A 26,203-nucleotide genomic window follows, 5' to 3' on the forward strand; every position below is an offset into this window, starting at 1 on the left:
AGAATCACACTCCACAGCCAAAATAAGGCAGTGGTTGGCCTGGCGGGTAGGGAAATGGACCCATAATCAGAAGATTGCCTGTTCGAACCGCCAAGCTGCCACTGAGGTGCCGCACTGCTCCCTGGGCACCTTTCATGGCTGCCCACTGCTCATCGAGGGTGATGGTTAAAAGCAGAGGACACATTTCCTTGTGTCACCATGTGCTGTGTTTCAGTGTTTCACAATGACAATCACTTCACTTTAACTTCAAATTCTTCCATGAGGAGCACTGACGCTGATCTGGACACAAGTCCTTCAACCTTCATATTTTTTTACTTTTCTTGTTCAGTTCAGTCATGGTGACAGTGGTTTAACAAGGGCATGTCGTAAACATGTCGTAAGCATCATAAGCATCTTACCAAGTTCAGTGATCCTGCTTTACTCTCAGCAAATGCTGTCTCACATGTACTAGAACTCTTGCAGACTGTTTTACAGTGGGACCTTTACACACCGTCTTTCCTTATTTTATTTGTTATCTTTCGGTGGAGTCAAATTTGTTGGTGACAGGCCTGAATTCATGCAGCTCATGAAGCAGGACTTATAAATAAAACCCAGTGCATAAAAAAACAAGAGTCTTGCAGCACTGGTCTGGACTTCACTGGCTTTCAGCTCATCCTGGGACTTCCTGTAGGATCAGAGCGTCTGGTTCACTCAATAAAACATCGCGGGCCCAGGGAGTTGAAGCACGGGTCAGAGTAGATGTAGGAACATCATCTCCTGAGCAAAGAGCTTGGCTCAGCTCCATTACTTTTTCAACAAAGACAACAACCCACCGACTCTCACCGTTGACGGCTTGAACCCCCATTCTTACGCCCACACAGGATGTTGACGCATCTGACTTATGACTCTAGGCCAGAGCCACCGTATACGACATCTAGTTTCATTACGGCTACAGGCATCATATGGTAAAGTAAATCCTACTTAAACATTGCATGGTATGTAATGAGGATTGTGATGAGCCGAGCGGGCATTGGCCACAGGGAATAACGTTGCCGTGGAGCTGTTATGACAAAGACTCATTGAAGCAGATTATGTTATCAGGAAAGCATGTGGGGATCAAGCCGAACAGCACCCATTTCAACGTCACTCACCACTCATGACTCATTCAAATTATAAAAAAAAAGGGAAAAAATGCTTTAGTTCTATGCTATCTCTAGGTACAGCTTCCCCCATGCTTGGGCTATTTAAGGGGTACATATGTAATTGTATAGAAGTGCTTTCTGACATATTGCCTTAATAGCTACAGCCCACTTTTGGGAAGAAGTGAGGCACATCCGTTTTCCTTTGGTTTCGCCTTCATCGCATTGCGCATGAAGTCGGAGGCATACATTCTGGGGGTGTATTTTTGGGTCTCTCAAGTGGGGCATCGTTTGCAAACATACGTTGTGGGTTTGATTATGTTCTGATGTGCGTAATGATGGCATGCTTCTCCGAGCTGCCCATGCCCATTATCATCCTGAACCACCCCAGCTTCTCCATCTCAGCTCACCCACTCTGACCATCCTGATGACAGGCGACATGCTGCTTCTTCATCTGTACACACCCTCGCACACACATGCACACAAATATACGACAACATGCATTATAATAAAAAAACTGCAGAAAAACAAAGGATTCACGTTTCCTCCCTGTGATCTTCCTTATCGCTGTTCTTCTTTTTTCTGATCTCTTTTTTTCCTGATCCTGTCATTCCATTGGTCATGGCTCCTCTTGTTATTTTATTTCTTCCTACCTCCCATCCCTCTCCCCACCCACCCCCCTATCGTTCTCCTCCTCTGTTTCTCCTTGTCCTTCCTCCTGCTCCTCCTCTTCCCTGGTATTACTAACGTTATAGAGGCCACCCCCACACCAGCCCCCCAGGCCCCTAGCCCTGTGCCCCCTACTTCTTTGACTTACTCCTCTCCTCCCCCACCAGTTGTCCCGAGCTCAGGCGCCCTCCCTTCCGCTCCCCGTGACGTGGTCCCTGTCCTAGTGTCCAGCCGCTTTGTGCGCCTCAGCTGGCGCCCCCCGGTGGAGACCCACGGTAGCATCCTGACCTACGGCGTCTACTTCTCCCAGGAGGGGGTCAACAGGTAGGTTTTTGTGCAGCAGTCCCTGAGCATACAGCTGACTGACCAACTCGTTTAGAACTAACGTCTGTAGGGGAAAGGACCCCCTGGGCTCCCCAGTCACATTTTATCCAGCTCCAGCTGCGCCCCAAGGCACTTTACTCTGGTTTGTCCGTAGGAAACACGGTCTGGCATTAAAGCAAAGCCTTGGACACAGAGTGTAAAACATAGGCTTCTTAATGTCCTGCTGCTGCTGAGTGTCAGGCTGTAGAAGCGTCTGCTTTCAGGCATGCTTTCAGTGAAAATGTTAGTTCAAGTTCAGCAGTAGAAACTCTCTATGTAAACAGGAAATGAATCTGCAGTAAATGCACTTTTTCAAAAGAGTCCAGTTGATTCACTTACTTTAAACATAACAAATATACAGACTTCTGAGAAATAAGGAAACAGAGTTAATCTTGCTGTTTTCTGTCATACTAAAAGCATTGCGAGAGAACATGGGACCTATTTTAACAATCTGACACCTAACAAAGAGTTGCACATTCAAAAACATTAGATATTTTGAGGATGTAGGGAAACTGGGCAACACGTCTCTAGAAAGTGTAAAAACATGCATTAGATTGTCGACATTGAGCCACATGAGCCAAAACGAGTGGTGTTGGGTTTTTTTTAGTTCAAACTAGACTTGTCACCAGCATCATAGCCAATGTGCCTGAATACAGGGGAACTAGCTTGCTAGTTAGATGCAACTGGCTACCAAGCAAACACTTTCCTGTTCATTTGAATGCATTTAAAGTAACAGAACCAGCACAGAATCTTAATATGATGTAGTGCAAATGGGAAGAGTTTTTGTGCAGCTGCAATGATGCAGCTATAGCATTACAATTCAATCATATTTTGAGTATGAAACCAATCCCATTACAGAAGTCTCTACAAATGTGATTTTTTTTATGCTAGAGTTTTGATGAGAGGGTGGTTTTGACCGACTAAACTGATGCGTTCTTGAAGCAATGGAGAGGAAATAAAATGCTGCTAGCACTGTCAAAACTAACACCGACATGTCACAACTCAAGCTTAAAATAATTGACTGGCATAAATAGCAAGGAGATCTACTTGTCACAAGATGATAGGAGAGCATTTGAGACTCAATATCACACAAAATTATGATTAATGTGATTGTAGATGTGACATGTTTTGAGAAGTTATACAGTCCGTGTAATGAGGGCGACTCATTTTGTGCCTGGTACCCATGTCAGGTGTCTGGTTTTGGTTATCTGTGTAACGGGAAGTGGATTCATAGGAATTTTCAGGCGGCACTGCTTGCATATGCATGTTGACTGATGATAGTTTTACATGCTTGCTTTTATGCTCCAGTGCCTTTTTCAGAGTGTCTTCTCCCATATCACACCAATCTCAGTTCATTACCCTGGGGCAAACACACACTCAATCCTGTCAGCCTCCAGGTTAACGAATACTGAATATGACCTAACATATCGGGTGGTTGCCTTGTTATGCTTGGGGCTGTAATATCTCAGGATTACATCAGTTTTATCTGGATTAGGATATAGGATAGGATTAGACAGGGCTGCTGTTGTTTGTTCTTTGGCTCATTTGAACCTTCTTTGGACTGTTTCAGGGAGAGATCCATCAATGTGTCCGAAACGGACATGCTACAGCTGACTGTGGGCAGTCTAAAACCAGAGGAGACCTACAGCTTCAGGGTGGTGGCCTACAATGACATTGGTCCTGGAGAGAGCTCAGAGTCCATCAAACTGACCACCAAACAAGAATGTAAGTACAGTACTGTAGTACACTAGTCACTGTCCATACTCCTGCGACATAAAGTAAAGTAAAAAAAGTACTCCCACCCCAGTCAAAGGTAGCCCAGCCCAGAGATATGAAAAAGCAAAAAGACACAGGGGGCTGTGAGCTGTAGGGATTCTATCACAGTTAAGAGATGTTGTTCTGATGCAGTGTGCTTAAAACCCCATGATGAGAACACTGCAGCTCCTTGCCATGTGTGGCTTACTGCTGTTATTAGACTTAAAGCAACATTTAATGCATAAATATTCAGTATAATTTTATGCATTAAATATTGTAATTGTTGTGTGTATTTCTTAAGAGTATAGGATACCGCTGCTTAGAAATATGTATATAAATGTTGAACAAATATAGAATTTGTGTGGGGACGGTACTCAGTGGAACTCAGTGGGATTTGAACCTGCAACATTCTGATTACGGGGCCGCTTCCTTAACCGCTATGAAACCTTATGAAACACATTAGAGCTCAAATAACACAACTCTACATAAGAAGCATCTGTTTTTTTTCTTTCTCATCTCCATAACTAGAAGGTCTTTGGGCATATTAAATCTTTCTAGCTCTCTCGCTCTCTCATACCCTCTCCCACCTTTCACGGTGCTCGGCAGTATTACATGCCATCTGAGCGGCCAGCTGATTAAATCTCTACTAATCATTTTGCATCTCTCACCAGTGTCTCATACCGTGTCATGGATTTGATCCAAGCATCAGAGCCTGTGAAGGGAAAGGCCGTGTTCAGGCTATAGCGGCTCACTTTTTTAATGTGGCTCTGTGATTTTACAGAACAGTCTGACCTTTCCACAAATCAACCATGTATTTTCTCTTTTTCTCCTGCTTAACACTTGGCTGTGACAAAGAGATGCAGTTGCTAGGGACCTCAGACTGTCCTAAACACACCTAGAAAGTGCTTATCATTTTTCCCACTGTAGTTACCAGGGCACGTGATCATTTCTGTGAAAAGAGGGAGATGTTATTTTTACCGTTTTTTTTTTTCCCCAACAGTCATGTCCCTGACACACCAGAGTAGAGTTAAGTGCAACACTGTATTATGCCTGTATGCAAAACTCAAAAAGGAGCGCAAATAAGGCCAAAGAGGGTATGTGCTTTTAAGGTTCCAGCCTGAACCTCAAAACAAGTTTTTTTTTAAGTGGTGATGGCCTAGTGCGGGCAGTGGTGGTTAAGGTGGTTAAGGAAGCAGCCCCGTAATTAGAAGGTTGCCAGTTCGAATCCCGAGCCGCCAAGGTGCCACTGTGATGCCACTGAGCAAAGCACCGTCCCCACACATTGCTCCCCGGACGCCTTTCATGGCTGCCCACTGCTCACCAAGGGTGATGGTTAAAAGCAGAGGAAACATTTCATTGTGTGCACTGTGTGCTGTGCTGCAGTGTTTCACAATGACAATCACTTCACTTTCAAATACTATGCCTTTCCCTCTGTCCTATCTCTTGTTCTCTCCCTCTTAGCCTAAGGCAGAGTTATATAGGACGCTCACAGGCAGTAATCCCAAGATTATAAATGGGTGCATAAATATTTTCGATGATGTATGCCATGCAGCTGGAGGTTGCAGGTTTAGGCATTCTACAGCACAAAAAGGAAAAAAAATGGCGTGGCCTTGCTTTCAAACTATTGATTGGAATAAAAAATAGAGGCAGTGTGTGAAATAGATGAATAAAGCACTTGACCCTTATAACAGCTCATTTCTAACTTCATTCACTTCTTATGTGCCTAACAGTACAGGTACCTGGTCCGGTGGAGAATCTCGTTGCAGATGCCACGTCACCCACTGCCATCCAGGCAACATGGGATCCTCCAGCCTATGCCAACGGTCCCGTTCAAGGTTACCGGCTGGTCTGGACTGAGACTTCTTCTGGGAAGGAGCAGGTTTGTTTCTACTTTTGCACTAGACAAATGCACACTTTGTGTTTTCAGATTAGTCCAAGGAACATTTTGTGTGTATTGTAAATTACAGGATTGTATTGGGTTCTAAGGATTTAAAAGCTATATCATAATTTGAACATGTATAGTGTAGTTATATTTGCATAACAGTTGCATACACTCTTAAAACATTTAGCAAGCAAGACAAAATATCACAATATAGTGTAGAATTTCTCTAGATTTCATTCACAGCTTTTTACTTTACTTGCATATTTTAAAAATTCAAATTAGTAGGTTCTTCATGTGAAAAAAATAATAGCAACACTGATATCTAATGTAATCTGACAGGCTTTTAAGGGCATTCTAGTATGTAGCTGTGATTTTTATTCAGAAGGCAACCCAGTTATTTTACATTCTTGGACATCTTCATACTCTCTATTAATGGCAAATTTCTGCATCCTCTATTTTACTGATTTTTTTTATTTGTTTGCTTGTTTTACCACCTTCACCCCGATAATGCACAAATGGCATATCATAGTTCAGCCTGGAGAAATGAAAACATGTGATCTTGAATAAAAAGTTGGACAAATATTTGTAATTATTTAACATGATCTCTGTTTGGCTGCTGCCAAATTCTTTCAGTGTAGGGATGCAATTAGCCAAAAGCCTCCCTTTGGATGATACAGACGTGCACAAACAAAGCAAGGCTGCCTAAGTGGAAATTGGAGTGTTGCCATTCCATCTGTTTTCCGCCTGGTGTCGAAAGATAAATATTTATTGTGGTTGATAACTTTCTAAAAAGTTTTTGGTTTTTGATTATATTTTTGCTCAGAGATGTGCATGACTGTTCTCACATGTCCTTTTCAGAGCATCGAGGTCATTGGACAGAGCTACAAAATGGAGGGGCTGAAGAAGTTCACAGAGTACTCATTACGAGTGCTCGCTCTCAACCGCTTCGGGCCTGGCGTGAGCACGGATGACATGGTCATCACCACTCTGTCCGATGGTATGGCTTCCAGCACTAGGTTTTCATGTCCTTGTTGAGGGACAGGAATAGCCAACACAAGGATAAAGATGGGATATAAGCCACTGATTCATAAACCAAACACCCATACTGAATGCACTTTTAGTGCTTCGTTATAAAGAAAAAAGAAAATGTCACAAAGAAAGCAGCAGATGTTGTATTGAAAAAAAGTGACTAAGGCCTAAAAGCTGGCACACCACGGCGCAAGGGGAAGCCACTAGTGACACTGAGCTGCTGGGGCAGGATGCACAAAAAGCAATAGCAGCAAGATCAGTACTTCTGGTCCGTAACCATTCCATACATGCTGCTAGATAGATTTTTTTTGCACAGTACAAGCATATGTTTAAATATGTGTACAATATATGAGACAGCAGTTTGGGTTCTGATTCTTCTCAGCCCCCAGAAACCCCAGTTATTTTATTCAATTACCATTGTTCCACCATTCCAGATTCCTGGCCCACACTGGGAAGTCCACTGTGACAGCTTCACCACTGACTTCTGTTTAAACCTCTGGTGCAGACATCCTATTATCCAATTAGGGACATCCACACGAGCAGAGCGCAAGAGAAAGAGGCACACAATACTACGTCAAAATGCATGGGGCGTAATGCATGGTTCAGCTTCAGTCAACCGATGCTGTACATTTGATTAGAGCCCTCTGAAGCAAGCTCTGTTGTGAGGAAGGAGCCCATTTGCATCCCGAATAACAAACTTAATCAAGAATTAATGCCTGGATTCATCTGATATTAATACACATCGAATGACAGAGGCTGTCATTAGGGGAGCAGCAGACTTCCTCCGTAATCAATTTCTCGCAGCGTCACTCAACTCTGACAGATTCCATGAAACGCTGGAAATGGTCTGGTTGCCTTGAGGCAGCACGCCGTCTCTGGCTCAAAGCTTCGGCGTCAGCCATCCAAATTCAATTAGTTCCCGGGGAGCTCCCGAGGGACCGCGCCTACCGCTCCCTGTTCCAACTGGCTGCCTTTCTCAGGGACGCCGGTATTCCCATATTCCCAGCGCGCAGCGGGACCTGCATGTGCGCGTGGGTCTGAGATGCATTATCCAAAACAGAATTCGGGGCTTTATCTCCACTCCCGCATTCCCCGCCGCTGGGATTTTCCTGTGTTTCGTCTGTTTTCTTATTTTTCATTTTTCTTTATTCTGAATGCACCGCCATTATTTGCTTTTTTTTTTTTTTTGCTTGCTAGTACCTCGGACCTACATCTGGGCTTTTTCCTTTGTCAGCGGCGCAGCCTGTCTCTGTTTACCCTAAGGGTGAGCGGAGTATCAGTTTATTCAACACAACAGATGATCACAAAGATCTCCGCCCCGCCTGCTTTGGAATCCCGATCCATAAAACAAGTGCCGGCAGCATATTATACCTTCCCCACCCACCCCCACCTTTGAATATGCATAACCCCGTCCTGATTTCCAATCAGGCATCTTGATTAGCTGTCCAACATGAGCCCATTGATCTGGTTTTCAGCCCTGGGATTATGTCAGTAGTAATTCCGAAATATTCAATTGCCACTCTCTCTTATCACAGGTGCCCAGGTTGAACTTCACGTTTCCCCATGCTCCGCCTCAGACGTGCTGGTATCAAATGCGCTCAGTCGGGGCTCCAAAGCTCGTCATAATAGCCACGCTAATGACACAGGAGGACCTGTGATCTCTGGATGTTGCGGCATGTTTCAGGGCAGAGTAACACAGCATGAGGGAGAGGGATCCCGTGTGGTGCAGATCGTGCCTGGCACCCAGATAGCGTACTGATGAGCTTTCAAAGCCACCACGCTCTGCCTTGTTTAAAAAGGCGGTGGGAGGGGGGAAGCGAGAGAGAGGGCGATGGGGCTATTGAACATCTGCATTCTGCACACATCATATCCGATCGCTGCCACACGATCGCTCTCCATCTTTGCCACCCGGGTTACCGTCACGGTCCTGCCCCGCTGGTTCTACTCTGGTGCTTGTCCTGTTCGTTCTCCAACAGCCTATTTCCGCTGGGCACCCATCAATTCGCTATCAGTCCCATCAGCCCCCTCTATCCCCATCTGTTTCCCTCCGATGGTCTCTCACTGCTTCTCTATCATTTTTCCTATCTAGTTTACCTCTCCTCTCCCTTATCCCTTATCATCCCTCTATTCTGTTTCTCCCCTCCCATCCTTCTTCCTCCCTGCTTCGTCTCTCCGTCCGTCTCCCTGGCAGAGCGTGAGGTGGCGAGAAGAGCTCAGGGTCTGTGCTCCACGTGGCCCCAGGACTCTCTTATTCGCCGGACTGTCTCTTTGCATTACCTTCAGCTCAGGCTAAGAGGCTGCAGGAATTTATTGTCTGTCAGCTCTGATTAGCGGTGGCCCGCCAATGTTTTAAATGAGCCGCAAGGTTGGCCTTTTTCATTCCCCTGCATAATTAAGACTGCTTGTGGCCGCTAATGAAATTGTGCACTGCAGTTTTTTAACAAGCCGTCTGCTCCTCAGAGGTAATTAATGACCTTTAACCTCTAGCCTACCGGATGGAACGTTCCTCTGTCTTAAATGGTCACCGAACGGTGACTTGGTCGCGATCACTATTACACAGCATGCCAAGTTTATCACTGGCAAAGGTTTCCGCCACCTATACCAGAAGATAATGGCCATTTCAATATTCATGAATGTGTGTTCATGTGAAAAAAAATGGCATACACACTTCCACAATGCTCTAATGTTGGAAACACCCAAGCCTTCTCCAGTAGATATGGGAAACGATGAAATCACTTCAGGGGCAAGTGTTGCAGCTCTCTTCCCGTTGTGAAGGCAGGAAATGTTTATACACGTTGAAGCTTTTCACAGAAAGGTCAGTGTCTGCGGTTGTCACAGAGCTGGTCATTCCGGAAAGGTCATTTACTCCGGCCAAAGAGCCTGTCTATGAAAACACTGATGGCTCATCTTCAGAATCCAAAGGCATCAAAAAATGCCTTCAGAAAATTTAATCTAGAGTATCATCCAGCTCAATCAAAAACACTTTTCATGATGTTTTAAGGCTACTGCCATCTTCAAAATGTGATCAAAATGGTTTTATCTCATGTCAGATTAATTGATTGCTGGGATTGAACACCAGGAAAGTCTTCAGTAATGTATCCATGTGGCTCAGAAGGAGCATTGGTTTGAGGTACTCCCTCGGGTCCAGGGTAATTTAATAAGCAGTCGGTAAAAGGACTGTCTCTGACTGCGTGGAACGCAGATGGGTCTTGCCTCTACTGTATGTTATTGAATGTTATTGATGCTGATCATTTGATAATGCCCCACTAAAATGGTTTTATTCCCCCCCTGCAGTGCCCAGTTCCGCTCCCCAGAATATCTCCCTAGAGGTCGTCTACTCTAGGGTAAGTGATGTTGTGTGTTTCTATGTCTTACTGTGACTAATATAGGTTAGGAATGAGTCATACTGACATTTTGTAGATACCATAAATAAATAAAAATATATGGATTTGTTGAAGCAGTTATCTATTTATTAAGTATTTTTAGCAATTTTTTATATCATATATATTCAGCATATCAAAACATATCCATCCATTTTTGGCATGCACTTTATAGCTCATAGTATTACTATTATCAAACACCTCCGTTTCATAGCAGAGATATAAATATATTTCAATGATTTTTTCAAATGCGTGTAAAATATAAATGTAGGATGAAATGTTACACTCCCATGTACATATGAATTATGTATAGAAAAATTATAGCGTTAGAGTGTGTGGGTGGTGAATTGTGAGAAGAGATGCATTAGATCTCCGAAACAGGTGTGAGCTCTCAGCAAGGTCAAACTCCGCAGGTGCAACCCAGTGCCTGATGCTTCCAGGCATTAATGTTGGCACTGAGACGCTGCACTGGAAAGCCCATAACAGGATTCTTCTGACACGGAGTAAAGACATTTATCTGGGCATGTTCACACATCCTAAATAATACAGCGACTTCCAAAATAGCTGACTCAGTGCTTCCAAAAGAGGTTAAAAAAAGAGAAAGATCAACACAAAATATCATTTGAGCTAACGTTTGGGCACTATTTGGTGAACTTTCATATCTATTATTTCCCACATAATTCACACTTGCTTAATTTGTCTGAGGACCTTGCTGATGGAGGGACCAGGGATTAATCGGTTGGGTTCGGGACTAAAGCTGCTGCCTCGCTGGTCTCCAAACAAACCTGGAGTGAAGAGCACAATGAAAGGCTTCTGGTGGCAACCCCCCAAATACCCACCCATCACAATGGCAAAGTGCACATTCATGATGTTTCATTTTACTCAAGGAGCACTGCGCAGAGCATTGGTCAGAGCAAGGTCCCCAACCTGTCATCTGATGGCCCCTGTGAGCCTACTGTATAAGTGAGCATATGTGATTTGAAAAGAGTGGATTACATGGGATTTCAGATTAATTCTGTTGAGCACCTCCAAATCTGACCCTGCCTCAGTTAAAGAGCGAGAGAGGGAACCCCACATTTGTAAAACATGTTATGTGTGGCACTTAATACTGGGCAGTGTTTAGTTGAGGCAGACATAGCACATGACTTGGTGAGATTTTGTCATTTTTTACATCTTGTTTGACAAGTTGTGGATAATAAACGATTATTGTGCCATCAGGTAGACCTCCATCAGATTCTGGTCTGCTGTGCATTGTTTGTTATCTTAAAGGTTGGTTGTTGAAAGTAGCCGAAAGATGTGGCCAGCAAACACAGAATTCTGATTGCTGTTATGTAAATGGTTGATTTCACTGCTGACATGGAAGGTTCTGATGACCTTGTTAGATTACAATGTACCTTGTTTTTACACTGAAAAAGCACTTTTTTAATTACATAAGCCATGTCACAGACCAGAGTTTCTCAGTCCTGGTCCTGGCTTCAGTACAACCAACGTGGCACATTCCCCTCCAGGACCATGATTGAGAACCACTGTCCCAGACTATGAAAATAAAGCAAATGGAAAAGTAATCAAAATCCCAAATAATAATAAGTCTTATTAATTATACATAGCCCTGTGGTGGTGTCACATCCCAGTGTAGTGTTAGGGTCAATGAAAGCAGGGATACTGGCCCATTAATAGTTCCATTAATGGAACTATTAATCTAACAGAGGGAACATGTATTAGTGAGAGTTCTTTACAGTGTGAAAAAAAGAAATGCGAATTGCAACAGGATAACCCCCAAGCAGTCAGGACAGAAAACCAAGAACAACGGCTATAGCCGTTAAAGACCAAATCAGTGACAGTGGTATGATTACGCAGCCATCCACATTGGTAGGCACAGCCTCAAATATGCCAATGCAGGAAGGACATAAAACAGAATTGTTTCGATTGCACCCAATGTCTTGGAATGGCTCCAGCACCTATGGCTCTGCTATGTATTAAACAGCTATGGATAATGAGTGAGTGAGTGAGTTGGTTGGGGGGAGTGATTGAATGAGTGAGGGAGTGAATGTGTTGGAGGAGCGAGTGAGTGAGTGAGTGGGTTGGGGGGGAGTGAGTGAGTGAGTGCGTTGGGGGAGTGAGTGAGTGAGTGGGTTGGGGGAGTGAGTTGGGGGAGTGAGTGAGAGATACATAATTCGTGTTGATGCTAATATGTAAAAGTAAATGGTTTGGGGGGGAGTGAATGAGTGAGTAAATGGTTTCGGGGAGCGAGTGAGTGAGTGAGTGAGTGAGTGAGTGGGTTTGGGGAGTGAGTGAGTGTGTTGGGGGAGTGAGTGAGTGAGTGAGTGAGTGAGTGGGTTGGGGGAGTGAGTGAGAGATACATAATTCGTGTTGATGCTAATATGTAAAAGCAAATTGCATAAGAAAAAAAAAACAGTGCACATCTGTTTCACCCATGCATTTGAAAAGTGTAATTTTATATGTAATCTGTTAATTTCCAGAACTGTTGAGCATCATTATTTTTTAAACTGTTTGTATGAAAACTTGTGAACATTTCTAAATAAATGCAGGCTGTCTAAAATTGTGCCTGTATATTGCAGGTAAAGACTGTGTATTGGTGGGTTTGCTCTATCATGTATAAACCGAAAGATCAATGATAGAATTATGCACACATGAATATATAAACGTTCCCTCTATGCACAGGAGTCTTGTCTTGCTGCAACAGACACATGCTCATTCTCCAAAGAGCCGCTTTCTTCAGTGAAGTTGCAACATTTTGGGTTGGCAGCCAGATTCAAGGTGTAAATGTGTTTGAAGTGGTTTTCCCTCAAGGCTTGGACATTTTGGTTGAAAACGCGCCACTCTGTGTTTCATCTATGCTCTCGTTGGCATGGTTGGAATATTTTCTCCTGTTCGGGGAAGTGCTGTGTTTTATTTCTATCTCCCAGTCTGCTCTTTTACACTGTTTTACATCCTTCAGTACCATCGAGTGGCTATATAGTGGGTCTCTGTTACTCCTCCATCTCTTGTTGTCTATCGGTCCCAATTTCCACACGAGGGGCCAATTGCTGTTTTTTTTTTTTACTACTTTTTCCCCCATGTTTTTGATGCAAAGAGGGACACTCGAGGAGAGGCGTGCTTGGTAAACACACTAGTCCATTTGTGCAGTGTCCGAGAGCCCCGCTGAGAGCTCCTCTCCAGAGAGGCGGTGGCATGGCATCAGACGCTACAGCCACCCCAAAGGGGAAAACAAATTTGTCACAGCCATGCCTGGAACAGTATATGTGTGAGGATCAGGATGCAGGAACAGCGGTAGGGCTTTATAAGGATCTTTGTTGTCTGCAGGAACTATGACTACATAAGATCACGCTGTTCCTGTTTTGCGGAGCTGAATTTTCAGCTGATTCTCAATCACCTTCCGCTTTGCAAAGCCTTTCACAAGCAAAAACACACCACACTCTGTAGGACAGCCTGAAACCTCTGTTACTCTGTAGGAAACTAAACTCTCCATTTTTTCATATGAATGTTGACACTGGCTAGATTTCTGATACATAAATGACCCAGGTTGTTCTTTTGATACATGCAAATAAGTGTCATGATACAGTGGAAATGATGCTCTGAATTCGATGCTCAAACAGTGAAACACCCTGAAATTGAAAAATCTTTTTACTGATTAAATAGCTTCAAAGCACGACAGTTAGACTATTGATTTTTCTATTCATTTATATCTCCAGTACAAGACATAAATTACCGTTAGTTCAATGGTTTGTATAATCACGCCTCAATATACCATGGTGGGCTAAGTAAATGTTTCCCTTTTGTTGAAAGTCTTTTGCTAAGCAAAGATGCAGCCGGAATCAACAGGTTGTTGACTCTAATCTTGTATTGCCCCAGAATCGTGTAAACAGGAGTATCGATCTGAAAGTAGGCTGTGATCTAAGGCTGTGGGTGTGCTCAGATTGCCTACACAAGTCTCCTCTTTGCTGTATTTATAGAATATTTTATACAACAGAAAGATAAGAAAGGCTGCAGACGGCTTTTGTCTCTTTAGTGCAAAATCAAAGGAAATCCGCTGTGAAGTCAGTAAAAAGAGGTTCAACAAAGGAAAAGAGGGACAAGAGCACTATTGTGCTCCATAATGGAGCCTGCATGAGGAAAAGTGAACAACGGATGGGAAAACTTAAAGTGAAGATTCAACACTCCCTTCTAGACTGTGTATTTCATCTGTCTGTTCTAGACTTTTACTGGCATTCACCCAGCAGGGGCATAGGGGCAGTGGTGGCCTAGTGGTTAAGGACCTTCTGATAACCTTCTGTTATCAGAAGGTTGCCGGTTCGAATCCCGATATGCTTTGCTATGCTGTGTATGACAATGACAATCACTTCACTTTCACTTTCAGCTTCACCTTACTCAGAGATCTACTACGGTACCTGTAGAGTATTTACTCATACACCATCCATAGCCGCTGAAGCCAGATAAGGGGTAGTGGCTTCCAGAAATTGTCGGGGGGGCGGGCAACGTAGAGCTGACAGTTCACCTAGTTTACATGTTTTTGGGCGAGGGGAAGAAACCAGAGAACCTACAAGAAACCTGAACCAACATGGGGAGAATATATAAACTCCACACACATAGTATAAATATAAGCTCCACACACAAGTTACATTTACAGCATTTACCAGACGCCCTTATCCAGAGCAACTTACAATCAGTAGTTACAGGGACAGTCCCCCCCTGGAGCAACTCAGGGTTAAGTGTCTTGCTCAGGGACACAATGGTAGTAAGTGGGATTTGAACCCGGGTCTTCTGGTTCATAGGCGAGTGTGTTACCCACTAGGCTACTACCACCCTGAAAGTACTGTTATTACCGGACGTTGCTATAGCATCAAAAAAAAAAAAAAAAGAAGAAATTGAGGTACAGAATGGATGAATAAGGGGTGAAAAACAGAACCCAGTTTTTGGCAAAAATGCTAACTGGATTATTTCCTCAATGTTATCACTGTCTCAGACATTAAGTGTTGAAAGAAACAAGGCCACCATCAGCTCCTTAGCTCCTGTATTTTTCATGTAATGCAATCTGTGTGTGCATTTCTGTGTGTCAGGCATTTCATATCTGAAACCTTTCTTTGCACTTCAAATAGCGACTCTATGTGCTGTAAAAGAAAAATTAATAATTGAACAAAACAACTGTCTGGATGATTCTATCTTTTGGCTCAGAGCATTTTTAAGTTATTTATTCAGATCAATAAATCGGAATGCAGTGGGGAAACCTCTCAGAGCATCTTTAGAATGTAAAGGGAGTTTCAGGCCCAGCAAGTTTCAGGGCACCCAGAATATAGATTTTGTCTCTGACGTGTATTGGCAGACTGCATCACCAGTTGGAACATTTATTGAGTGCACGCATCTCTCTGGAGCTTTTAATTTCATCCCTACTAAATAGCCGCTTTCTTGCTACTTGCACCTTAAAGCTGTGGCCGGTGCAGAGCATCACTCACTGTCTTCCTGCTGCCTCTCTCGAAGGGGATGGGGGGGGGGGGGGGGTCTTCTGTGACACAGAGAAATAAATCTCCTCTAAAGCGTAAACACGGCCACAAGTTGCCTTTAATTCTTTAGAGACCGCCGTAATTGTGTGTTGTACCCCCAACAAGCCCACACAAAGCCCCGGGAAGTGACAGGCTGTCTGCGGAGAGTGCAGCCGCAATTGGCTGTCAGCAGCATCAAGCATGGCCCCCGCCAGCCGAGAGCGCCATGAAATGGTTTTGCCGGTGCAGACGGGAGCGCTGTGTCTCCCGCTATTTCATCTTCTCTCTTTCTCCGTTTCTGTCGATCCCACCCCGCCCGCCAAATCCCCTCTGCCGCTTACTCACCTCTTCGTTGTAAAGAAACCCGGGTGTCTGCCATGCTTAAATAGATTGTTGAGTACAAGGAACACAGCTGGAGTGAGTTGATCCAAGGACAAGATTTAAGGTCTAAGATGTGGTGTAATTGCTTTATTTGCCGTGCTTGTTTATGTGTCGATCATTTAACAGTATAGGCTTCTGGGTTTATCTTTCATCAAGGCATGATACGTGCCCATCCTGCAGCAGATTCACAGCACACCTAGCACAACCTAAAGAGTCACGGACTCTTATTCAAACAAATATATTAACATAAATTGTAGATTAGCATCGTGACCTCACAGTTCCCCAATGCACCGGGATGGCCTTTGGCAGCCGCCACCCTGGTTTAGATTAAGTTGCTATGAAATTACTCTTATTTGTATTATTGGGTTAGAGTTAGTTGGTTAGTTTGATAGTATTGAGAGAATTTTTGTCTTGAATGGTTCTTGAGTTGTGTTAAAAAGTGCCATATGTGACACTACAATGTAGAATTTTCCTAATTAGCCATTGTGGTTAACCTTCAAAATGGTCATTCGCTGCATTTTGAACAACTTGCAAAACCGTAAAAATGACTGCAGTGCAGTAAAAATTCTGTATCTCCCTTTGTTTTTGTTTTTATTTACCTTTTATTTTCAATAAATGCGGATAGCATGCTGAACACCACATGGAGGAAATGATGTACACTACATTGGCGTTAATACAATGCCGCAGGTTCCTGTGCCAACATGCAGTTGATGTACATTGTTCCTGGCGATCTACTCCCTGTTCAAGGTGGCATAATTGGTGCGACAGTGAGGCAAGATGACACTCCCGTAATAGCTGCCACACATCCGCCACACGCTCAGGGGGCTCAGGGACATCGGCGGCATTTTCCCACTGCGCCAGTCAGACCTGCTCTAATCAATTAAGATTATGGGTGAACAGGTGCCAGCAGATTTTAATGGATTCTTCGTGAAGGGCCAAATGCATGCATTGCCTTTTTTCATTCTAAAAGTGACTTTGTAAAAGTGTGACCCTCTGCTCCATCAGAGCAGAAGACTGCAGTGAGATGCCTCCCTGCACTTCGATCAAAATGTTTCATAGGGGGGTTGTAGGTGATAGTGACCTGGGGTCTGGACAGGGACTCTGGGACTATTGTAATTCTGCAGCAGGCCCCGCCTGCCGCTTTGCGGCCAGAGATGCTTTTAGGAGCTCCTGTCCTAGCCGGGAGCGCGCAGGAAATGAAAACTGCCAGCGAGGAGGAGCAGATAAATCAGGCTGGACTGGACGCATTTGCGGCGGCGCCGTGTGAATTTTAATTGGTTTATTTGCATGCTAACAGGCTTCCTTCTCCCGTCCTCGCCCGCAGATGGCACAGGCGTCCCTTGCACAAGTCAGCTGGCATTAACTAGACCCATTACTGAGGCGATGTGACAGTCAGTAAGCATATGATTGGACTCCTGCAGGGGTGTGGTGCTAGAGGCTCGATCTGTAAACAGCCTCTCTTAGCCCTTTACTAAAGGTTAATTAATGGAAACGTTTCTGCCAGTGATTCTCAACGACGAGCAAACAAGACTGTGCTTCCCCTGGTTGCAGCCGAGTTTTCTGCTGAAAATGTTGGTCATTGATGTTCTGAGGTTGTTTTTGGTTTTTCGCCCCTCTCTTCTCTAACCAGTAGCCTTTAAACTCGGGAGAGCAGGATACTGGGTCATGTGTATGTGTGTTTGTTTGTTTGTATGTTGCATCTCTTACACAAATTGACTTATAGTTCTGCTAAAGCAGTGCTGTAGCGCTTATGTGAAGGGCCTATCAAATCAATTAATTACACGCCCTGGATAGGTGAGCAATTAAAATCTTTTTTGCCACATAATTAATGGACATGCTCATTAAGCAGAGAGTCAGGGGCTTGCCTAAAGCACTGCAATATGAAATTTACCTTTTCCTTTGCATCACATTCTGCTCAAAGAGGTCTTGTTAATACTTTTGCTTTGGCCTATTGACATTGAGTACAGCATATTGCAAATAAACTGAATCTGATATATGATCTTAATATATGATTTTATGACATGGTGCATGTGCAACACACTGAGTAATTTAAACAGATGAACATAGCAGATGCCTAACAAGGCCAGACATGGGTGTTAAGTGAGAATTATGATGATAACCAGATAGAAGATAAGACACCTTTAGACTTTTATACAGAGAACTGTGACCGGTGAGGGTAGTGATGATTAACAAAAGTGAAACAAGGACACAAATTAAAATGAAGGGATGCTAAGTAGATACTATCATGATGACTATATGCGACAATCAATTCTTGACCCAAAATCATTTCATTTTTTTATGTGTGTCTTTTTTTGGAGCCCATCGTTGCACAACCAACTCAAAGCACTTGTTTTTTTAGGTCATCATTTTTTAAAACTCCTGATTCAAGAGAGGGTTGCATCATTTCCTGTGTCACTTTAAGTATAGCTTATTGTGAGTGCTGTTTTGGAGACCCAACAGGACGGGAACCCAGCAGAACCCTCATGAGTCAGAAAGTTGTGTGGTGTGAACTGTACAGTAATCTGATGACTTTGAAAGTTTTGTAGTCAGAAATTCCCCACCAAACCATTAAAGTCTAATATTCAGAGTGTAACACTGTGAGAGAATAATAATAAACCAAACTAAAGGACACAACTAAAATGGACATATAGACATGCTGGGTGGCAGAATTAACTTCCAGGATTAACTCTTAAACTCACTAAGAAAAATATCAGACAGTGTCATGTGCCGTAGTTAAATAAATAAATGTGCTCCATTGGATTTCATGTTTTAACCTGAAGCCTTCCTGGACAACTACTTAAATCCATATCGATAATCCGATCGATATTATTAAAATAATCCAATACATGTAACCATTGCTCTTCTTTAGAAGCATGTTTGTCATCATACCTGATGAGAAAATACAGAACAAGCTGCTAAAATGTTCACTCAGATAACAGGGAGGAGCTTTCAAAATGTCACATTGACCATGATTTTTTTTTTTATAAAGAGCTCCAGAAAACACTGGCTGCGCATGAAAGTCATGGGTTTTTAAATCAACATTGCAGACAGCTGCTGAATGAAAGGTGCTTATGCAGACCGAGAATCATTTTCCTTTCATCTAGAGTTAGTTACGAATATAATTCAATGCTCCGTTCTGAGTTTACAGGTATAGATGTGAATGACTTAGGTTAGTGGCAAGCTATAGCTGCAGCAGAAGATAAGGAGCCATGATAACAGCACAAGTCATCAGGGGTTAATTCAGATTTCACTGCAGTTCACATTCATTAATCATTTATTGACCACATAGGGCTCAAGTGTTTTTTATCTGTTTGAGCTCACAGCCTTTGAAGGCATGTTGGGTTTACACTAGGATGGGGTGCTTGAGCGTCTGCTGACAAACAGCAACAACAGAAGATGAAAAAGCAGCTCTGAAGAAAATGACAAGCCTGGATAATCTTTCCAACCTCGGCTCCTGTTTGTTTGATCACATTTGCATTGGCAATAATATCGTCTCTAGGAAATAGGGCCGCTCTGGTTCTCACGCATCTTATAGACCTCTGCTGACACTTCTGAAATTGTAATTTTATAAGCTGCTCTACGTAATGAATCATTTTAGACTACTGTCAGGCTGCAGATGGTACATAATGTATCTTTGACTGCACTACAGAAACTCATGCTTATGAGATATATTTTTGGTACTGTGTGTTGCAGAGCATCAAAGTGAGCTGGCAGCCTCCTCCACCCAGCACCCAAAATGGCTTCATCACAGGGTACAAGCTCCGTCACAGGAAGACGGGTCGGCGAGGGGATCAAGAGGCCATCGAGCCCAACAACCTGTGGTACCTTTTCACAGGTAGGAAATTCTTCACTCTCACACACATCACCACTCACTCATATGTTAAAACATAGTAAATTCCAAAAACAGACAGCTCACTGGGAAATTAAGATAGTAGTTTATTGTACCATATTATCATTGTATTATTATTATTGAGCTAGAACTGCTCCAATTTGAACAAATCTATAGCTTTGGACGATTACAAGTTTTCAGTCCACAGCAGGGTAATCTCCAAGCTCAGCGCTACCCTTATTACTCGCTAACAACACAGAATTGAAGCAGAGTCAATTCATGGAACGGTTGTGTCCTCACAGGACTGCTCAAGCAAATACAGATTTCTATGGACCATTTTACACTTACATATAAAATGTAAAATAATCACATTAAACATTAGTTTTTGTTCAGTTCAGTACTGTTTCTGCTCATTTTATACATGGCAGATTTGTGGCAGCAAATTGATTTCAAATGCAGCATATAACCTTCTGGTTTGCATTCAACTCGTGGTCAAAAACCAAGAAAGAGGGTTGTTGTAGAAGATTGGATTTGTATGAATGTGTGTTTCCCATGTGCCCACAGGGGCTTCAGAAGGTTGTCGGCTACACAGGGAAGATAGTAGCCAATTTTGCTGCTATATTGCTTCATTTCAACATCATTTCTGAATTTGGATGAAAAATAATATTCTTTTTCATTATTGCGCTGAAGCATATCTCAGTATGTTTTCTGTTTTGTGGGAAACTCATTTTCACATGGGGCACGTGTATACGCTATGCTAATTTCTTAACACTCTTGGGCTCTTTGAGGTAGGCAGTGTGGAAAAGTAATAATTGCTATTTTGTCTCTGGGTAGATTATATGAATTTTTTTTAGGATCAGTATATATCAGGTTCTGAAAACCTGTCTTCAGTGCCTCTGTTGAGTTTGTTGAAAGATTTCGTAGGATAAAGTAATTGTTATTAGTTGCAATTACTGCACATTTCTGCCTGATTGGAGTGAAAAACACCAAACCTACATTTCTTTATTATAACTCTTTAGTGTGATTAGCCAAAATCAGCAACAGGATTATTACTTGCGCTGAAAAAATGTATGTGGTGGTCATAACCTACTGGGTAACACTCCTGTCTATGGACCAGATGACCCCAAAGTGAAAGGATCAGATCCCAGTTGCTCCTGGGGAACTATTCTTGTAACTACTGAAACTAATGGAACTAGGTTTGGGTATTTGCTAATGATGCAAATGTAAATTTTATGATCATAGCAAAACAAATGCTGTATGTATTAGCATACAAGGTAACTTTATAATAAATAAAAGGCACCTCTGGAATAATTTGTGAAAAAAAAATTATTTGGTTTCTTTCCCTGTTTCTTTCTCTTATTCTCAGGCCTGGAGAAAGGAAGTCAGTACAGTTTTCAGGTGGCTGCTATGACTGCCAATGGCACCGGGCCTTTCAGCGAGTGGTACACGGCCGAAACGCCAGAGAACGACCTTGATGGTAAGACAGAGACAGGAGGGAAAAAATAAACCCATTTTGATTTTCCCCTTTATCCTTCAGCTCACTCTGCACAGAGCAATATTTTATTCCCTGGAGCCATTCCCAATTTTATTTCTATAGAATGTTGGAAGGCAATCCCCCATTCCTGGCTTCTGTGTGCTGATTAAATATTTATGTGGCCGTGACCAGTCAAAAGTATTTACATTGAACCCTTGTGAGCATCTTAACAAACAAATGTTCGAGTTCCCAGCTTCTCTTGGGATTTTTATATTATAAGTTGAGGAAGGGCGAGTAATCCTGCACCTTCCCAAGACTGTTCAGGTTCCATTATAACAAAGGTCAACATTATTTGATAGTCTCACGGTCTGTCCCATTTTGTTTTGCATTACTGTGCCATTCCAGTCAACATCTGAGCTTGTTTCTGTGCAAAAATTATACTTGCCGGATAAATGTGATGCCTCAAAGCAAAAAGCAAGAAATGAAAAGGGATCAATCAAGGCAGAATCCTTTACAGAGCAAGCAGTGGTGGCCTAGCGGATAAGGAAGCGGACCCGAAATCGGAAGGTTCGAATCCCGAGCTGCCATGGTGCCGCTGAGCAAAGCACCATCCTCACACACTGCTCCCCGGGCACTTTTACTACTAGATGACAGACAACTTAATACAACGCTAAATCATTATCACTCAATAAACAGATACTGACCCACCTAGAGCTAGAAATTCTTTTTAAGGAGCAAAAACATAATTCAGTTCCATCACTGCTTTTGTTGTGTTTCCTACAGAAACCCAGGTTCCCAACCAACCCAGTTCCCTACATGTACGACCACTGCCAAACAGCATCATCATGAGCTGGACGCCACCTTTAAATCCCAACATTCTGGTTCGGGGCTACATCATTGGCTACGGAGTTGGAAGCCCCTACGCTGAGACAGTCAGGGTGGACAGCAAGCAACGCTACTACTCGATCGAAAACCTAGGTAGGTGTCTTACTGTTGGAAACATGTAGCTTAATGTATTAAAAAACAGGCCTTTAAAATTACAGCAGTGTGATTCTTCATTTAATTAGTGAAAGTTCAAAGTGTTCCAAAAGCATCTATGGCAAAAAAAACGAGAGGATTTAGCATTACGATGGAGTGCATTATGCCTGTTAACAGCAACGTGACCTTTGAGTGGACTGCCTCCACCCCAGCTCCTCATGCCCACAGGAGAATTTGGCTGTAGGAGACATTTAACGCCTGTTTTCCTTAATTGCTCAGTGCTGGGTGATTAGTCACAGTGTGCTAATGAAAATTCCTAGGGACAAACTTTATCTCCAGACAGACATAGGGGGAAAGAGAGCTTTTTTTAACCAAGCATCTGTCAATAGTGAAATCTGGTTGGGAATGATTCTTGCTGAAAGAGAATTTTCATGTTCAGACCCAGAAGAAGCCTCCTTTGTCATCTAACATCCCTTTGTTGTTTTTCTGGAATAACTCTAACCCTACGTATGACTTTGATAATGATGTTGTGTAATAATCTTAGAATCTTGTGAATGATTTGGTCTGTTTGAATAATAATAATACAAATTGATCGTATTTTTCCTATATATGGTACAGGCTAAAAGTTTGGACACACCTTCTCATTCAGTGTGTTTTCTTTATTTTCATGACCATTTAAATTGGTAGATTCTCACTGAAGGCATCAAAAATGAATGAACTTTTGGCCTGTACTGTATGTGTGCCGACCAAAGCCTAATTAATGAAGCTGCTCTTATTATAGCTTTGTTCTCTACCACAATTGTCATTTTTGGAAAACAAATCATCAGCTCACAGCTTCCAATATTTTACATCCCAGAAAAACATAGCCTTGTTGATACTATGATGATTATTCATACAGTTTACTGGAACTGGCTCATGTATCAATACACATCAGAGAACCACATTTGCCCTCTATAACATTGGATCCTTTCTAATCACTTTCCTGAACCCACCCTCATGAATGTCACTCACGTTCCTCGGGAGCCATTCAATAAATTCAAATTTAGTGCAGAAAGTGAGGTTAAATAGATTCAGACCACATTGCTCACTCACTCACTGTCCATAAGCACTTATTCCTAATCAGGGTCACAGCTGCCGAAGCCCATCCTGAGACACTGGGTGCATGGCAGGCTCTTGCACAGGGCAGGGCACCAACCCAACACAATTCAGATCACACTTAAAAAATAAAAAAAGATAGTGACTATAATTCTCCAAGGTGAAAGTAAAAACAGTGACTTGTTTTCTATCAGAAAATTGTGCTTTTCAGCATTTTATTTAATAAAAATAGGCATCTTCATTTTTTATTTCTTTTGAATAGAACTTATTTTTCTTAAGCACGTATCTCAAAAACAGTTCAGACTTTTTTGTTTGTATTGACTTATGTTAATACCTTTCTGTATTACCATAATACTAATTTGTACAATTTTGAATTATTATTCATTATTTAAGGCAATGTAATAAGAAAACAAGTGAAGTGTGAACTGAATTTTAAAAAGCTCAAGCAATCTGCATCAGGAGGGAAAATACAATAAGAAATCGCTTAGGTTTAATATTCAGGCAAAAGCGTCCCTCGTCAAACAGTAATGAATTCATAATGTAACATGTCAAGGCCTTATATTGATTGATACGCAGAGTATGTTTCCTGACTTTGTACTGTACATGCTATTGCAATATTTTATTCATGCCGCATGTACATTATTCATGCGTTTACATGCTTGTAATAAAGAAAAAATTATGGTGTTGTACGTTGAAGAATAACAGAACACTGATGCCATCAAGGAATCTTTGGGCCCTGCCCGGAAACACTGTGCACTTTAACAAATTAGAGTAAAAACGCAGCCTTTTCTTTTAAAACGTTCACAGCCCCAGTGTAGTGGGTGTAGAAGACACCCTGAAGCAAGTGAGAGTGTCTCAGGTTTTTGTACCTTACGTTAGCAGCTGAAGCGAGGCATGAAACAGATTTGTCTGCGATACTAGTGAACCCAATGGCAAAAGTGTGCAAAGAAGCAGGTGAGTATCAGAATTTTACTCTGAAGCAGCAAACTCTGACCTCCACCGACGTTGGCGTCCATGCAAGAAAATTTAGAACTGACAGGAAAGAGGCACGTTGAACAAGAAAGAGTAGGATTGGGCTTACTTGATTAAATGATTAAATGAAACAGGAATCACCTGTCACTGTCTTCCCGGTCCCATCACGTGACCCCAATGCAGAGAGTTGTGTGACACCTTAAATTATGTTTACTTCAATTAAGTCTGAGGGCCCTCCACAGTCCACTCAATAATCCATTTGTGCAAGAGCAACTCCATTCGAAATGAAAATGTAAGCCCGTAGCAACATAGAGTTACCCCTATTTTTAGGTGCAATGATTATGAGGCCAACAAAATTGCCCTCATCATGTACGATTTTAAGACTTAGTTAGTCCAGTAATTCTCCCCCATCTCAAAACCCCAAGTAAGTAGGTTGTTAATCAATATTGAAAATGGAATTTAGAAGTTGCCATGGTTCCCGTATTGAACGCAGCATGAGTGAAGGTTTTGGACAAACTGCCGTTGATGTGGAGATTTAGTGTACCCCCAGCCCGGAAGCACCTGTCAATAAACCATTCAACAAACTTCTCTGCATCTGGTAAATGTAGACCCAAATTAGAGGGAAAATAGAGGAACCAAAGTAGAAAGGAAGCTGCTATTGGTATTTCTCGATCAAGAAATTGAGAACATTCTTTTAGTGATGTTTAAGAACGATGACAGATGTGGCTGTGGCAGTGACAGGACGATGTGACAGTATGAAAAGAAGATTGTGCTGAACGTTCATGTAAACTTGCAGAAGCTGAATTCACTCACAAAGTTCACCTGGTGTTCCTTTTCCACAGATCTGCATTCTGTAGAACAGCAGGTGAACGTGGTTCAGTTCTGAATACTCTCCACATGCTTTACATTGCTGCCAGTTCCATTTCAGTCACACACTCAGATGATCATATGTGCAAAGTTGTATAAAAGCCTATAGCCAACATATAAGATGCAGGCTTAAAATTATGTTTTATTATTCCATCATTCTGTAGAAGTAAAATGTGTGTATGCATATATATATATAAACAAATATATTAAAAAGAAAGAAACAAACACCAAACTGCAAAAAGTTGTTTTGTTTCTCAAGAAAATCAATATTTTATGTGGCCGGCCTTCGATTTGGCCCACTGCTGTCCAACTTTAAAAAAAAATTTAATTCCTAAAAGTTAAGGGTCTTGCAGGACTTGCCCTGACTCTTTTGACATCAAATATTTTTATTCTCTCTACGACCAAGCATTCCCACACAGTCTTCCTTCACATGTTCTGCCTCTAGCTCGAGGCTTGGTAGCTTCAGATTTTTTCTAAGGATGGCCGGAATAAAACATCATATTTCTTTTTTCATTGTGTTATTTATTGTATTATAATGCTAAATAGAACAATGCACTCATTGTACGGTGAATTGCAATCACACTTAATCTGTTTTGCACTTCTCCAGAATATTGTACATTTATCTTAATTTGAATGACTGTTAGGCGTGAGTAAAAAGTTGCTTCTTTATTGCTATGCTTACCAGGTTGTTCACAAAATGGTTTTATTTTGCTTGTTTTAAAGTTGCTATAATGTTGGTAGCTGACAGATGAAACGTGAACAATGGACCATCGGGATAAAGGTGGTGAACCTGTCTCGTGCTTACACAGGGGTTTTCTGTCATTTCTGTGTGTGAGAGTAATAGAGAATGCAGCTCCTCAGCCCCAGGTAAGCCGTAACAAGTCAGCAGTTCCTCCCCGCAGACACGCAGAAC

The 26,203-nt window shown here is 42.3% G+C and overlaps 1 protein-coding gene across 4 annotated transcripts in view; it reads left to right on the forward strand.

Annotated features, from left to right (window-relative positions):
* Positions 1–26,203, forward strand: part of dcc (DCC netrin 1 receptor) — a 168,637-nt gene that overhangs the window by 107,262 nt on the left and 35,172 nt on the right. For 2 of the 4 annotated variants that reach the window (XM_028973635.1, XM_028973636.1), the window contains exons 8-15: positions 1,874–2,111; positions 3,721–3,875; positions 5,636–5,784; positions 6,646–6,784; positions 10,111–10,160; positions 19,769–19,910; positions 21,271–21,381; positions 22,162–22,356. In XM_028973635.1, coding sequence (XP_028829468.1) covers positions 1,874–2,111; positions 3,721–3,875; positions 5,636–5,784; positions 6,646–6,784; positions 10,111–10,160; positions 19,769–19,910; positions 21,271–21,381; positions 22,162–22,356 — 1,179 coding nt within the window. The remainder of the gene's footprint in view (positions 1–1,873; positions 2,112–3,720; positions 3,876–5,635; positions 5,785–6,645; positions 6,785–10,110; positions 10,161–19,768; positions 19,911–21,270; positions 21,382–22,161; positions 22,357–26,203) is intronic. The other 2 variants (XM_028973637.1, XM_028973639.1) reach the window with 1 other exon arrangement.

Source organism: Denticeps clupeoides, chromosome 3 (genome assembly GCF_900700375.1).
Source record: "Denticeps clupeoides chromosome 3, fDenClu1.1, whole genome shotgun sequence".
Lineage (NCBI taxonomy): Eukaryota > Metazoa > Chordata > Actinopteri > Clupeiformes > Denticipitidae > Denticeps > Denticeps clupeoides.